At 35.9% G+C, this 16,472-nt stretch overlaps 2 protein-coding genes across 3 annotated transcripts; one reads left to right on the forward strand and one right to left on the reverse strand.

Annotated features, from left to right (window-relative positions):
* Positions 1-110: 110 nt before the first annotated feature.
* On the forward strand, positions 111-9,101 carry LOC137394550 (uncharacterized). 2 transcript variants are annotated; one of them, XM_068081275.1, is made up of 5 exons: positions 111-238; positions 5,047-5,296; positions 6,862-6,965; positions 7,099-7,199; positions 7,942-9,101. In XM_068081275.1, exons 1-5 carry the CDS (start codon positions 178-180, stop codon positions 8,200-8,202), a joined length of 777 nt encoding a protein of 258 aa, XP_067937376.1. In that variant the 5' UTR covers positions 111-177; the 3' UTR covers positions 8,203-9,101. The 2 variants fall into 2 exon arrangements, with proteins under 2 accessions (XP_067937376.1, XP_067937375.1); XM_068081274.1 differs by having other exon boundaries at positions 6,862-6,964; positions 7,089-7,199.
* Positions 9,102-13,620: 4,519 nt separating this feature from the next.
* On the reverse strand, positions 13,621-15,624 carry LOC137393572 (NADH dehydrogenase [ubiquinone] 1 alpha subcomplex subunit 6-like). Its single transcript, XM_068080189.1, has 3 exons — positions 15,450-15,624; positions 14,915-15,030; positions 13,621-14,065 (listed from the first exon to the last, which is right to left on the reverse strand). Exons 1-3 carry the CDS (start codon positions 15,580-15,582, stop codon positions 13,937-13,939), a joined length of 378 nt encoding a protein of 125 aa, XP_067936290.1. The 5' UTR covers positions 15,583-15,624; the 3' UTR covers positions 13,621-13,936.
* Between the last annotated feature and the right edge of the window lie 848 nt (positions 15,625-16,472).

Genomic DNA, 16,472 nt, shown 5'->3' on the forward strand with positions numbered 1-16,472 from the left:
GAAGACAACTACCAAATGAGTATTGCAGGCAAGGAGAAGCAACTGCTCAATTGTAGAATATAAGGAGCCTCTGTAGTTTGAAAGTCAATGAAGCAGAACATTCCAGTCATGAGCAAGCATTCATTACTAGCTGCTACTACCTAAAGACAATCTAGGTGAGACAAGATCCGCTGGGTTATGCAAATACGAATCAGGGAGGCATCTATAATATTCTTTATCTCTGCACTCATCGTCAAAGGTAAGTGGTGTTTAGGGTGCTCACACAAGTAAAGACTCAGTAGCACTGGATATTATATACATGTATATCTTCAAAAGTGGAAGACATACGTGTACTTCAACCAATTGAAACTTTGTTTAAATTTCAAGTGATTCACATTAGATTCTGGTCAAATTTACTCTACACCTTTTCATTATAGCTATTGTATTTAAATGATGTTGTTATGTCAAAGTACAAATCTATTATCTTACCCTGTATATTTATCTACTAACCAGATTATTCTGTTGTACTGAGCTATTCCCTTTAATATAGAAATTGATTACCTGCAGAGTTAGGTCAACATTAGTTATAAGATAAAACAATTAGAACTGCACAAAATAAGATAGCATGTGTGTATGTATGATAGTAGTGTTATCTAAATGGAATTGAAACTATTTTAACAGAAGAGAATATTGATGTAGCAAAAGAAGAAATTAATCTCATTTCTTGTAGAAGAGAACTGTGAGAGTTGCTTGTAATTGTATGTACATGTATATAGGCTGCGGTGTAGGATGTAGAAGAGTGTATAATTCCAGCTCTATTTTAGTGATAACAATATTACACGATTACAGCATATAGCAAGAATTATGATCGATAAAGATTGAAGAGTCAGATAAAATACCTAGTTTCACAAACCAATAAGGATACAAAAGGCAAAAGTGTTTCTCAATGTCTCGACAGAGCCAGGTGTTAATTATACTATGAATTAACCAGTAGCTGAGTATTAAACAAATACGCCTTCCGCAGTGTCCCAGGCTTGGCGTCGATAAAACATAAATGAAAAAAAACGGGTTAAAAAATGTCTTCTGGTATTTCCACAAGATATACATGTAAGTTTATTTTTTGTTTTGACCTTTGTTCAGGGATTACACGGGCCCATCATGTAGGCCTCTGTGAGCAACTAGAAACAGACCACGTATGGAGCCAGTGAGAAACTTGCTATAGCTGTAATATTGTGGCTTCCGAATGTTTCTTAGCTTATTTATTTTTTAGCCCAAACTTAATACCATCAAACTGGGTTAAAACTGTTCAATAGCATTGTGAGCACACCCCCTCACATCCCCCCTTCAAAAGCTTGTCTTTCACTTTTTTCACTGGTTTCTGATAATGGGGTCGTAAGGTCAGCCACATTAATACATCTCATATCTTTTATGAGGTGATAATACGTGGTCTGTTCCTACAATCCTATTATATAACAGAATTACTTTCAATTCAATATTGAAAATGTCAGTGTTAGATATTACCATTTTTGTTTGCAAGCAATAGTTATTTATAAACTTGATAGAAGCATAGCAGACCAGCTATTTATGCTGCAAGTGTTTACTTGTTACATCGACATGTGCCCACTATCGCTACTTGTATATATATATGTCAGAGTTGCTTTCAAATGACTTTTTTATGACTCAAATCAAATCATATCCGGCGAACTACAAGTCAAATCCCCCACCCTTGTCAGCAGATTTGAAGCAAATCAAATCAAATTGAATCAGCTCCATAACGAATTGAAATCCTGAATCATTTGAGAATGATTTGAAATACTCTTTCAAATTGTTCGCTCAATTGTTGCATAGTATGATCAATCTACAGTATAACTGTAGCAGCATAGCCCATACTCCTATCCATAAGACCTGAACCAGGGAGAAAGGGTAGGGGGTTGGCCCCCTGCCCGTTTTGGGTTCTATAGATAGGAATAGTATAGCTGTATCTCTGTACCATTATATGTATTATGTATGCTAAATTCATCACTAGACACGGTTTTGTTCTTTGTTCTACGAGGTATGTTAAAACATCATTGCGGAGCACATCATACCATTGACTCGATACATCAATGAATGAGTGGAGGGTTATGTAACAGTTTATGGTCATGGCTGTGACTTTGCTTTTATTGAAGCTTTTAAGCAAGATATACAAATGTACATCAGATGTACAAGTACGAATGTAAAAAAAAATCTTTAGATACTTGTTTAAAGTTACAAAATATAAGATACAAATATGAGATAAAACCTGAAAATATTGGCAAGTAAAACACAGTCACTGAGGCTTGAACTTGAAAGAAACGAAACTAAGCATTGGGCCTATAATTAACAGTTACATAATATTAACACATTTACTTAAATACACTTGTTGCATTTTAGAAAAACTAGCTTGCACAAGTTTTCAGATGTTAAGGAGCTCCTGTGTGGCCTCATGATGAAGCCACTTTTACTAAAAACCCGTTCTATGGGAGCTGATGAAGCTGGTACTGAAAGGACCTTCAGGGCCAGCTTGCTAAGCCTCAGTAACTGTGTCTCACCTTGCCAATAGCTTAGAGTGTTACAAGGAGATCTGCTTTTCGCCATATACTTTTCAATCTCCTGATTTACTGAATCCAGGTTACTTGTACTAGCTAAAGGTGCTCTATTCAAAAAATCAGTGAACATATTTTCATTATCACATACAGTCAAACATGGATAACTCGAACTTCACGGGACCGAGCGAAAGTGTTCGAATTATCAGAGCGTTCAAGTTATCAGAGCACTGTCACAAGTCCATGTATTTACTCATTTATTAGTAGATACATGTACATATACAAACTATAATATAAATCAAAAGCACAAATGGCTTGTTTCAAATTAAATGCTTCTAATGTAAAGTTTAAAATGTTTTTATCAAGAAGTATAGAGATTTTTCTATCACTTGAGATTGGTTCGTTGTTTGAGGTGATGTTATTGCCAGAACGTTTTTTAGATTGACATTTTCAAAACTTGATCGTTGTTGAAATGCTCAAAAGAAAAGACATCATTTTCTTTTGAGTGTTTTACCCACGATCAATTTTGCCGATTTTTCTTGAAGTTTATGCAAAGATTACCTCACTAGCCGATTATCGCCCTAGCTTCCGAAGGGCGATCACTAAACGGATGTTTGGTGTAAATCAAATTTCACCAAACCTTTAGAAAAGTCGTTGACAAAAATATTTTGCCGATGGTGGTAATAACGACGCTTATGAATTACGAAAAGTTGAGGTTTACCTCTATGGCTTGGAATAAAGTGATTTTCTAAAGCGATAACGACCGTTTCGGTAGCCGTTGGGCTAAAAACAGTTCGAGTTAACAGTGTTGAGTTCGAGTTATCTATAGCAATTTATCATTACGTGGGAACGGACCAAAGAAACCGTTCGAATTAACCATGTGTTCGAGCTATCCGTGGGCGAGTTATCCATGTTTGACTGTATTTGTATTTGCTGAGTGCATGTGACTTCCTCTTTCTGTACATCGTCCTTTTTAATCAAAATCCCGTTTTAAGTATTATACTTCACTTAGTAAGTAAGTGACTGTGTATAAATTACTATTAATTATATTATTATACATATAATATAATTAATTATATAATAATGTATACATAAATGGTAATGTTAAAACTATGTATGATATATAATTATTACATTTATTATACTTACTTGGATAGAATGTTATTGTTATTCTATTCATTTATAATTTAAAATAATAAATTAAATCAAAATTTTATTTAATATTATTCTAATAAATTTGATATAACAAATAAAATTTTAAATAATTTTATTAATTAAATTCTACCCAATTATAATATAATGCATATTTATATTCATGAACATTGTCATTACTGTGAATATTGAGTGTGTCTGCGGCATGGAATAGTAATGTATAGAATATTATATTACTCTATTCATTCATTCATGCCGTAGGCACAGCACAAGTAATTTTTATTTTAACTAGTGACTGTGAGGTTAGAGTGGGGTAGTCACAACCAATTTCTAGCAAGCAAATAATTGACATCAAAGTATTCAATGCCAGCACCACAACTACAAACATGCCTTTTCCACAACTTACCAGAGCTGCTCATGTTGATTTTTTTTACACACACGACACACGGTCCTTTTCTTTGTTCTGTAGAGGGACACGCACGCGGTTGCTTAGCTTCGGTATCGATGGTGCGCATTTCTTGCTAAAGTTTGGGCTAACTTCGCATACGTCGTAAAAATGTTTCGATCGGTTACAGAAGACAAGGCTATTGACAGCGATGTGATTTGATTTATTTTTCAAATCAAGTCTTCAAATTAGCCCAAAACTTCAAATCAAATCAAGTTACTTCCAAAACTTTTCAAATCGAATCAAATCACCATTTGTGTCAAATCAGTACAATATTATTTGTTTCAAATATTCAAATATTTGTATATTCAAATCACCATGATCTGAGAGCAGCTCTGATATATGTAGGACCTAGATATTACTCTATTGACAATAATTTCATTTCAAACAAAAATATTCACCAAATTATGCCCTACAAGGATCATAAAAAGCGGCAGTTAATCAATAAAATCAAATAAATGGTTTGACATATAGCATTTAAAATACCTGTTTCTGTAAGAGAACGAATATTAAAAGGAATTAGCGCTGACATTTTCAAAATAATTGTTGGATGTTGTATACAATTTGTTTGTATCACATGAGTTGAAATGAGGTGAAAACCTGTAATTGTCACGTATAAAGTGAAGACACAAACCATGAAAGATCTTAAAACTGATAAATGATGTAAAATAAACATTTAGCATGGACAGAGTGAAAGATGTAAAGGTTTGAAAAGATCATTCATTGGAATAAGATATGCAGGAGTATTAACTAATAGAGAAAACCCCTTCAAAACTCTGTTGTTATTTCCTCATGGAATCCTGAACTTTGGGTGACTCATTTGCAGCCTGGTCTGATTATTGAAGTTTTCCAGTGTGATGTGTGATGTCATAATTCCAAACTGACCAATTTTCTTTGCTTCTTCAGATGTGCCAGTCACTGCAGGTCTTACTGAGTACCAATGCACTTACAGAGATCAAACATTGACGTGCTACACGAGTGTAGACAACTTTGCCTGCTGCCTTGAGAAGTATAGCCGAGTGCCCATTAAATGTGGGGATTACTGCTTTGGTGAAATCTCCTACGAGAAACCAACAAACATACCTCCAAAGAATGCTATAACACCTAGTATTCAGCAACCGTATTTTAGAAGAGGATTTGTGGACACAAACCTTCTGTAGGTGTTAAATATAAGTTCACACGGAGTGCAGTTTAATAGCTTCTTTTTCAAGTCAAACTCTCAACCTCACAAGTTATCTGCTACTAGTACCCTGGTAGTCCTGCGTGCTGTGGGAGATCTTCAAGTGTGCAGATGAATAAAGTACAGCGAATCACTATCTGCAAAATTCTTGCGGAAGGCTAGATATTTGTTGATTAGTGTAGGTGTTAGAATGTTAGTGCACCAAACTGAAAGTCACAAGTTCAAATCCTATGTAATGTAATCTTTTTTGGCAACTGTCAACCGTGGCTTCGAACAGACGGACGAACACGTCTCTTATTATAGTAAAAAATGAAAGAAATATTTGCAGGGTTGCCTTCTATTAGAGATGAGAGACTGCAATTTTAACACCTGATTCCCTTTACCATTTTAGCATTTAGTTGGAGCAGGTAGTTGGAAGTCCTTCCTGTTACCGCCGGGTGGCCTTTATGGGAACCTAACTCGAATCGCTTTTTGTAAGTAAGGTGCTTTAGACCACTTGGTGAATGTTAGCTTTATATGTTGGCTAAATTATGGTTACCGCCATACACTCACAATCAGCAAATTTTCACTATAATAAAAACTGCGTTCGTTTGAAGTCATGCTTCGAGAGTACGAAAAATACCGTGTTCAACAGGATTTGAACTTACACTTTTCAGCTTGGTTGACCGACACTGTACCACCTGCACCAATCAACCTCTTTCTACATTTCAGAATAATTGTGCAGAGAATTATTACACCGAACTGCCAAGGTACTAGTATAAAATATTTAGAGTAAAATCTACCAGCCTGACATTCAGCGAAAAATGTTTGTATGGTGATTCGGTTGGTAAAAATATCTGCCTGTAAACCTACCTCATGTGTATGTATAGATACAGTAGTGTGTGTTTCATGTACAGATACAGTAGTGTGTGTGTTTGATGTACATATACAGTAGTGTGTGTTTGATGTACAGATACAGTAGTGGGCTTTGATGTACAGATACAGTAGTGTGTTTTGATGTACAGAAACAGTAGTGTGTTTTGATGTACAGATACAGTAGTGTGTTTTGATGTACAGATACAGTAGTGGGCTTTGATGTACAGATACAGTTGTGTGTTTTGATGTACAGGTACAGTAGTGTGTTTTGATGTGCAGGTACAGTAGTGTTTGTTTGATGTACAGGTACAGTAGTGTGTTTTGATGTACAGGTACAGTAGTGCGTGTTTGATGTACAGATACAGTAGTGGGCTTTGATGTACAGATACAGTAGTGTGTTTTGATGTACAGATACAGTAATGTGTTTTGATGTACAGATACAGTAGTGTGTTTTGGTGTACAGATACAGTAGTGGGCTTTGATGTACAGATACAGTTGTGTGTTTTGATGTACAGGTACAGTAGTGTGTTTTGATGTACAGGTACAGTAGTGTGTGCTTGATGTACAGGTACGGTAGTGTGTTTTGATGTACAGATACAGTAGTGTGTTTTGATATTGACTTATACTACTTAGACCATATCATGAATATCAACTACATGTATAGCCCTGTGATGATTTGATTACAGCCTGGTTATTATACTGCCTGTTGGTTTGCTCGCCATCATCATCATGCTATGCAAATACCGCTGTGGAATTCCTCAAGGCATCACTGGTATATGCTGTTCACGAGGTTTGTTGCTTTCCATAAGTTCACCCTCTTGACTGCAAATTAGCTAATTCCCCTATTATTGCCAGTAAGCTAGCATGTTTTGTAACATTGTCTTTTCTTACAAAACCATAATGTCCTGACTTGGGTTTGTCAGTAAGCAGAGAGAGAACCAGTAGCCATGATCTAGAGAATGCTCTCAATGAATCGAGACAGCAAACTGGACCAAACACACTACCACCGACATATGATGAAGCCGTAAGCATTTTACTTATAATAATAATTGTGAGAAACAAATAATTGCTGCGTGTAACTTTCCTCAAATTTTTTATCATGTCATCCATTTATCTATAGCTGCTACATGTATAAAAAAAGAACTGAACAGTTCATATGACTGAATGATCATCATTTTATAGGCTTGTGTTCAAGTAAGGCAAGATCTGGTAAAAATAATCTATGATAGCCTTTGGCTCTTTTTCATTGTCAAAAGATTGTTGTTTAATTGGATCTATTGTTAAAGGTTTTTAAAGTCCTATATAACAAGAACTGTTGCTATGACCTCTACCTTAGACTTTAGCTATGGTATTGCTAGTAAGAATTGTCCATAAGTAGTACTGCTCAAGTTTGTAGGATTCCAGGCCAGCTATTTACGCATCAATGGTTTTGTCAGATTGCCTGGCTCCAACTTCATGGATGTTGAAAAAGTCAACCTTCAACAAATATTAATGTAATTATATGTATAAATTATATACAATTGTATATATTGTTAAAATTAATATTATTACTGCGTGTATATATTGTATCTTACATTTGGTTACTATATGTATAATTATTATGTGTATCATTTATAATTATGTAATTATGCAATAGATGAATGCCACTCAAAAGTTTTGGCAGTTGCCGATGTAATTAATTTGGATGCTTCACCTTATTTGTACTTTAATATTGGCCATAAATTAGGTAGCTCACCGACAGCTATGACATCTTTCTATAATTTCAGGAGTGCAATGAGACATCAATGATACTTCCTGTGCAAGAACAACCAGCAACAGACTCGGGAAATACATCTGGTACAGATAGACTTGACCAACTACCAGCTTATGAAGATGTCAACTCTGTGACTGTGGGTGATTCCCACGGTATGCAGCAGCCACCCTCTTACTCCTGTATTGCCCTTCCAAGTGGCAGCGCTGACGAGGAATCAAACTTACCTCCTGCTTACCATGAATTCCTGACACCAACATCGACACGCTCACCATGACTCTTACTCTGAATGCTGCTTTGTTAATACTGAAATTGCTCCTACTTCAGGAAGCTGTCTATAGGGGTTGTTACACATGTTGATGTTCAGAATGCTAATGTTTAGTAGTGGCTACCCCGCTGATGGAATCGTGGCTAAGCTGGTTGAAGGGGAGTTCTTTTACAACATTTTATGAACAAAGATTTGCTAAAGCCTACGATATGGCTGTAAATTGGCCAGTCAAGTTCATCATTTAAAACTTTCTATTTTTATAAGACATAAATATCGTTTTGCCAGGCTTCTCTTCCAAACATAAAAAGTACTAATTAATCGCTAACAAAGCTAATCCATGAGACCGATGCTTGACATTAAGATGTCCAGACACCAACCGTGATGCTGGACCCGCTACTGATGCCATGTAAAGCATGTGCCAAAAACATCATCCTGTGTACAACCCTTCCAGCAATCGCAAGGTGCTTATTCCACTGCTACTGCAGCATTTTACCAATGCAGCTACGGTAACCAATTACAGAGCTACTAGGTAGAGCAGAGTTCAAGGACATACCAACTTGCATCTATTTACCTACAGTTATTTACCTGCTTGCGATGTGTTATTTATATCCTCAGGGCTTACAGTATTGACAGTTTTTACTCATAAGTATTACATAGTTTTAATGCAATGTATGTCTTAGTACGAGTATTAGAAACAGCATTATAGTAACCATATCTTATTACAACTAACTAGCCTCTAAGAGAATATAAAAAGCATTTTAGTATAGATGGGCATCTACAGAGAAGCAACCAGCAAACTCGTAACTAGTAAGAATTGCATAAATCCCACTTGCTGTACCAGAAATATCTGTGTAGAATGCACTGATATATTTTTCCACATATCAGAAATAAACAATTTGTAAGCATTATTATGTTTTCCATAGAATATAGATTGACATCCTGTCTACACCAAACAGATCATACCTTCAACCTTTTATATGCACATCTTGGCAGAGATAGCGGGTAAAAGATTTCGTGTAATGCAGACGATTGACTAACTTCCGACGAGCGAGTTAGTAAATATCATTGGTCTGCTACCTGTATGATTGGTCAGGCAATGTTATAGTGATAAAATGACCGAGGGGTATCTCATATTTTATAGAAGGTTGTGAAATATATTTGTACCAACAAGTCCTTTGTTACTACAGTGCTAAATGATTTCAGAACGTGAAAATTGTGTAAAAACACTTTTTACCTTATAAACACCCTAATCAGCTCTAAGGCTCTTAAAAATCGGACGTAATTTTTCATAAATTACAAAACTGCATAAAAGCTGTAACAAATACATGTTAGACGTAAGTTACAGCGCATTTAGTTTAAAAGCTAGAGTTGTTCATAATGTAAGGAAAAATGTTTTTTGTTCATGATTGTTTTTTTTTGGCTTTTGCTTTGTACTGTTTTTCTGGCTCAACTGCTATTATTGTCACCTTCTGCTCTCTTCTGTTTAGGTTTATTCTCAGCAGTGGTTTATGCCTGACTTTTTGTACAGAACTGATGCAAAATTCTGCAAGATTGTTGAAAAATTGTAGAAAAATTTGCGAGATTCTTTGCTTATGTCGAACTTTAACAATCTCTCAAAAATGCGCAAAGAAGACGTCAAAGTGAGCAACAGTAATATTAGTTACCCAGTGAAGCAAATATGAATTGCAAAGATCAACGTTTCGCTGTAACAAGAAGTCAGCCCGGAGTTGAGAATTATTGCATCTACTCAAAAGCGGGGAGTTATCATTCCTCACATTCACAAGGAGCTTTATGAGTTCCAAGATCAGTGAAGCTGAACCATGTTTATCAGCACTTGAAATTCTTCCGTAGCCTGTTATCACCATTTAGACAATGATTACTAGCTACTAACATCTATGTGTCATTAACGTTACAAGTTACAAAGCAGGCTATGAAAACATGGAAAAATGTATAGCATCGGTATTGTTAACCTGTCTTGACAAACTGTTGTTTTTGCGGAGTTGTCCTCTGGCGAGCGGGGCGAGCAAAACAACGGCTTGTCACAAGACGCACTGCACCTAATGCATAAGCTGCACTGAAAGGGAGTTGTTCTCTTCCGTCTATGTGGCTTGGCTGCGATGTTATATCGGTCGCTCTATTGATAATCATAACGGATTTCGTGCAAAAATTTATGTAGAAAAAAATAAGATAACAACGCTTAACCAGAGACTGGTCTCTGTGGTAAACTTTAGTAAAACTTAGGAATAAAATAATTTAAAAAAAAAATTAATAAGAACAAATAAAACTGACTGATACAAAAATACAAAGAAAACTGACTGAGCGCACAAATAACAACATGTTTAGTTGCTGTTGTTGCCTATGTTCTCAAGTTCTACTAAAGTTTACCGCAGAGACTAGTCTCTGGTTAAACATTTTTATCTTTTTTTCTCCATAAATTTTTGGGCTAAATCCGTTATGGTTACCAATGGAGCGACCGACATAACATCGCAGCCAGGCAGCATAAATGGAAGAGAACAACTCCCTTTCAGTACAGCTGATGCATCAGGTGCAGTGCGTCTTGTGACAAGCTGTTGTATTGCTCGCCTCGCTTAACGGGGGACAACTCCGCAAAAACAACAGTTTGTCAAGACAGGCTACGGTATTGTCTGCTATCCTAATTTTCATCCCAGATGGTAAGTAACCCTCACAAAATTCTTATTACACGCATTCTTTACACAGGCAGCAAATTTTATCCCCCAACCCAGAAGTCCAAGAACTGTGTATCTCTCAGGCTTTAAATATAAAAGATAATTCGTGTCTTGCTTTTTTCTTCATTTTTAGCCATTCTACCATCTGCAGGTCTCACTGAGTACTAGTGCACTTACAGAGATCAAACACTGGCATGCTACACAAGGGTAGACAACTTTGCATGCTGCCTAAAAAGTATAGCACGATGCCCCATAAACGTGGGGATGATTACTGTTATGGAGATGTCTTCTACGAACAACCAGCTGGTCTAACTCCAAGAAACGCTAGATGGTTTCTGTCCCAAACTGGGCAAAACCAACAAAGAAATCACAGACCATGAGGTGCGCAATAAACCGTGACCTTTTGTAAGCCTTGATACAGCCTTGTTATAATAAGTCAACATGTACATGTGACAACTATCATGTCAACTTACAAAATGTGCCAAAGACTATATGCTAGTTGATATACAGCATATTGAGCACTTATTAACTGCTAGGGTATTATTGGGGAGGCTTCTGCAGTTTAAACTGTTTTAGTACTTAGAAGAATGTAACTAACAAATAATATTTTGGAAAAATTATTTTACCTGAGAGCAAAAATACAAACATGGAAACATTTAATCATCAAAAACAAAAAGGCCTATCACCTTTTAACAGAACCGTATATTCCTATATTGTTCAATATGTCTTATGCTGCTCCAAGCTGGTATGCAGTTGCAATGAAAACTGATAAAGAAAAATTAGAATGCTTTCAGAAATTATGCTTTAGGGTTCTGCTACCTGATACGGGCAGTTACGACCAGCCTCTAAATGCGTTTAATGCTGAGGAGCTAAATGTGTTTTTAGATAATTGCTGTTTAAAATACTCAAATCGCATCTCCAATCTGCCTGACCATTCATTACATTCCTACTTCCAAGAAAACACTCCACCTTATACCAGACACGTATATGCAAAAAGCATATACGCATATACCAGCATTATGCAAAATGAGATTTTTCTTTCAATACACACAATTTACTTCACTTTTTTGTGTTTTTGTCTTATGGTCTAATTTACTTTAAACCCCATTGACCTGTGTAAATAAAGTTTATATTTATCTATTATAGGAGTAAGGAAGAGCTGAATAGATAATCTATGAACGTTAAGTATACACTCATACAAAGATACAGATCTACTAGACTTATCACTTTTACTTACAAAGTTAATAAATAGAAATGATTAATAGAGTCTATGGGATGAAAAGATTTAGCTCACTGGACCTTATTCATCTCCGCTTGCAAAGTTAACCAAAAAGCCAAGTTATCTTTTAGACCCATCATCAGAATAATTAGTTGTAAACAATGCCATGCTAGCTTTCTACATCATATCTTGATAGCGTATTACATATACTTCTTGTCTGAAGGCAGCAGCATACCTTCAGTTGTATGCTGTTGCTTAGCCTGTCTTGACAAACTGTTGTTTTTGCGGAGTTGTCCCTCCGTTGAGCGGGTGAGCAAAACAACAACTTGTCACAAAAAGCACTGCACTTGATGCATCAGCTGCACTTAGAAGGAGTTGTTCTCTTCCGTCTATGCGATTAAAGCATCCAACTTGTAAGGCCGGCGGCACACTTTGATATATTTGACGGCTCCTTTTGAGATCTGATTCCATACCTTGTTCTTAAATTTTGCTGTTTTCCTTTTACAATAGTGTACCTTGCTGCAGCAATAGGCAATCCTGTTGTTTTTTTGTCTAAATGTGCTGTCTTGAAGGCTTCTGTTAGTTTGAGAGCTTGAAAAGACTTAATGTTACATTGAGAGAAGGTATGTAAACTCGACTTTCCACATATACGACTTTCCACATAATATCTTTTCCACAACTTCCAATACAGCTCTACTAATAAAGTTAATCTAAAAGAACTAGCCTGGTAACTCGTGAAAGAATACTGTTGTCTATCAGAAATAAAAGTGACTCAAGTCTATAAAAGATCTGCCGACATTGCTAATGGGCATGAACAACTGCTTGATCAGTATCTGTGTGTAGACGTGCCTTGCCATAAAAATTGATTACAATTTCAGGATTGCAATGAGACTTCACTACTTTCTGTCCAAGAACCAGCAGCAACCCCTAAAGGAAATATAGTTGGTACATCTAGATTGGATGAACTACCAACTTATGAAGATATCAGCTCCGTGAGACAGGGTAATATACCAGGCCTGCAACAACCACCACTCATGTATCGACCTGCCTGTGAATGACGACCATGAATCAAACGTTCCTCCTTCCTATGAAGAATCTCTGACAGCAACATAGCTGCTCTTGCGCGAACTAACCATCCCTAACAACCTACAAATAAGTGTTAGTTCATTCTCTATAAGTACCACGTCCTGTGAGGACCTAGGCAAACATGGTTCTTCCCCACTTTCTATAACCATGACTTTTCTTGACAGATATCAACAGTTGTTAGCCATTGCGTTCTGTTAGGTGTTTTTATTGAGACATCACTTGTAGCCAGCGGGCCGTTGGCTCGCCGAAGAGTGCCTCCACCATTTGTCAGGTTTTGTGTCTAGTCCGGCAGGGTTGTTAGCCACCCTCATCATCCACGATGGAGTGCAAATTGGGGAGCCAATTTAGTTGCCCACGATATTGTTATTTCATTGCCAATTACAGAAAAACTGCCTCAACCACTTTTGATCAGAGACTCATCCTGCCACAACAAAGTAAAACTTCCATAATATATATTGGTACCATGAACACTTCAGAATTGTTTGCTTGGTATCAAGATTTCAGTATGAAATACTAAACATACCATAGAGCAAGCACACAGCCCAATTTAGAATATAAAGGAAGGGCTGCGATAAAAGAGAACAATCAGTCAGACAAGACCAATACAAGTTGTCAAAACAGCAAAACGATACATACGCTAAGAGAACTGTCATTTGGTGGTGCCTTGGAGCAGAATTGTTTTGTAACAACAGTACATTTAAGGCAAGCCTTTGAAGAACAGACATAAATTAAAAAGGATTAGTGAGGGTACCTAGTGATGCCCATCGTAGAAGTTTGTAAGAAAATCTTCAGACTTCTTAGTCTCCGTTTCTTTAAAATAGTTCATAATGTGGTTTTTCTGTTTCCATATTTTTGCCGTTTCTACCAGCTCCTGTTGACCCTGAAAGGGTATAAAAAGAAATTAGAAATTTGATTCATTGACTTGCGAGCCATCGAAAGGGAGCTCAGCTACTTTCAAGTACCGTAGAAAGCATTTCAATGACAGCCAGTAAAGCAATGATGCATGCTGAGCTATAAAGCTTTGCTTCAATCGATATGTACTTACGGTATAATGATTATACTTTGGACAAGTTCAATTATAGGTAGAGACGAATATCATTGACAAGTGTTCTGCTTGAGTTGTATCTTAACTAATTTCACAAGAAGCTTTTTGATATAATTTCTCTAAGTGATCACAAAGATGCTATGAATCACATGAAGATATAAATACGTATACTAATTATAAAAAATGCAGAAAGGTAAAATATTGGTGTTCTAGCATATGTAATGCTTATGCACCTGTTTTGTTGACCTATTACTATACATTTATAATTCAATCGGTTATTTTTTTAATCTAATTAGTAAATCCTGTAAATTTATTGTAAATCATAAGTTACACATCGTCACTTGACTCGGAGACCTATGCATGCTGTAAAATTTAATGAATTACCAAAGTCATCTAGCTCCATGAATTTACAAATAAAATTTTCAGTGCAAGATAACTATTGCAGTCATAAAGTAAAAATGAATGATTTAAAACTTACCCAAGATACTATTATTGTGAAGTCCAATTTGATAACAATCTACCATCAAAGTAATTTTATGTTACATAATACGAGCAAAGATGGTGTCGACAAATTATCATTTTGTTCAACTGTCTAAGGAAATCCTTCATTTTTCATATGTATTATTTTGTTCTCCTCTTCTCCCTCTCTGATAAAATTATCGCAATAACAAGGATTTAACGTACCTTCACAACAAGTAAGTCGATCACTCGTATATCTGTGAGGTGTCGATTCTTCTCAAACTGTTCCCGCATTTTTTCTTCGAGACGTTTCTGGCTAATGTTAAGATCATATTCTAATCCTACAATCATACATCTCAAGGCAAGTTCTCTTATAAAGAATAAATAACTCGAAAATAGCGAACCACGGCTTGAGTTTCCCATACATAGTAACTCAAAATATTAGACTTGAGCTGGGTTACACAAATGCATAAAATATGATTGTAGCAATAGATAATTTTCGTAAAACATTGATCCTCTCTTCATCAGGTGATGTTTTTATTATAAATACATTTATATGATTATAGACGACTAAAATCATGATAACTGCCATACAAAAATAATATATATATACATAAATGTATATAGATTTCCAACCACAAGTGTAGCATTATTGTACACTATAGATATCTCCGCCAAATACTAAGTTCTCACAAAACCGGCGTTGCCGGCTCCTTGAGTTCATACATAGCAACACTCGGAAATCTTAATGCAAACTCACTGACAAATGGAATCTGTCTGTACCATGCTTTGTAAAGTTTTAGAACTCTACGCCTTGCATCTACACTAGTTGTGGAAATTACAGGTCTAACAACCTGCTGAGCTATGCGAGACGAGATAGCAGAAGAAGACATTCTGCCTAACAATCTTCGACAGATTGCAAAAACCGGATAATGGGTTGCCAAAATAATTTGAATCTCTATTACGATCAATCGACAACGAAAAAAGTTGATAAAATGAAAAAGGTTTCTAAACTAACATTTAAAATAAATAAATAATAAATGACTAGTAATATTTTGCATTTGTAAATTTTAGTTTTTTTCATTTTCATTCGCGTTTTTTATGGTACTGGTGAGACAAATCTCACGCTATGCTGCTGTCACACTAATGGGACTGCGACTTACATGTATGTACGCGTGTCTGCAACATGACATGTGCGTCATCTTGATTTATCGCAGAAAAATAAAATAGGGAAATAATTTCCTAATTTTAAGTTGATTCACATTATTTTACTGTTCAAAAAGTGCGCCATCACCAATTTTTAGTGAAAATGTTATCTCATCACTTACTATTGTTTTTCTTTCTCTAAACATGGAACATACCAAATGGACTAAACAGTAACTTTTTTCAACCTACTGACAAGTGGCCTGTTCTTCTGCTCACAAGTTAATACTTGAACCTAATGTTTATCCTAGTTAGATTCAGAATTGGAGATTGATCAATAAAGGCAAACTACTAGAACAACTACAATATAGTTTTGCGAACCTTAAAAAATACATGTACTATAGACCAGCAGTAGGGTTCTCAGGATAGGATTTTCAAAGTTGAGAACCATTAAGGGCTCCCAAACTGAAAGAAATAGCAAACTCGGGAAATTATAGGCCATTATACAAACCACAATTCTATGGCAAAAACTTAGTGAAGTAAGTCCTACAAGAATAATACATCAGCTGCAAAGTTCAATATCTAAGACTATTGTTAGCCATTGAAAAGGGCAAGTATAGGAGTCTTTAGTGGGACAGCA

This window comes from Watersipora subatra, chromosome 4 (genome assembly GCF_963576615.1).
Source record: "Watersipora subatra chromosome 4, tzWatSuba1.1, whole genome shotgun sequence".
Classification (NCBI taxonomy): Eukaryota; Metazoa; Bryozoa; class Gymnolaemata; order Cheilostomatida; family Watersiporidae; genus Watersipora; species Watersipora subatra.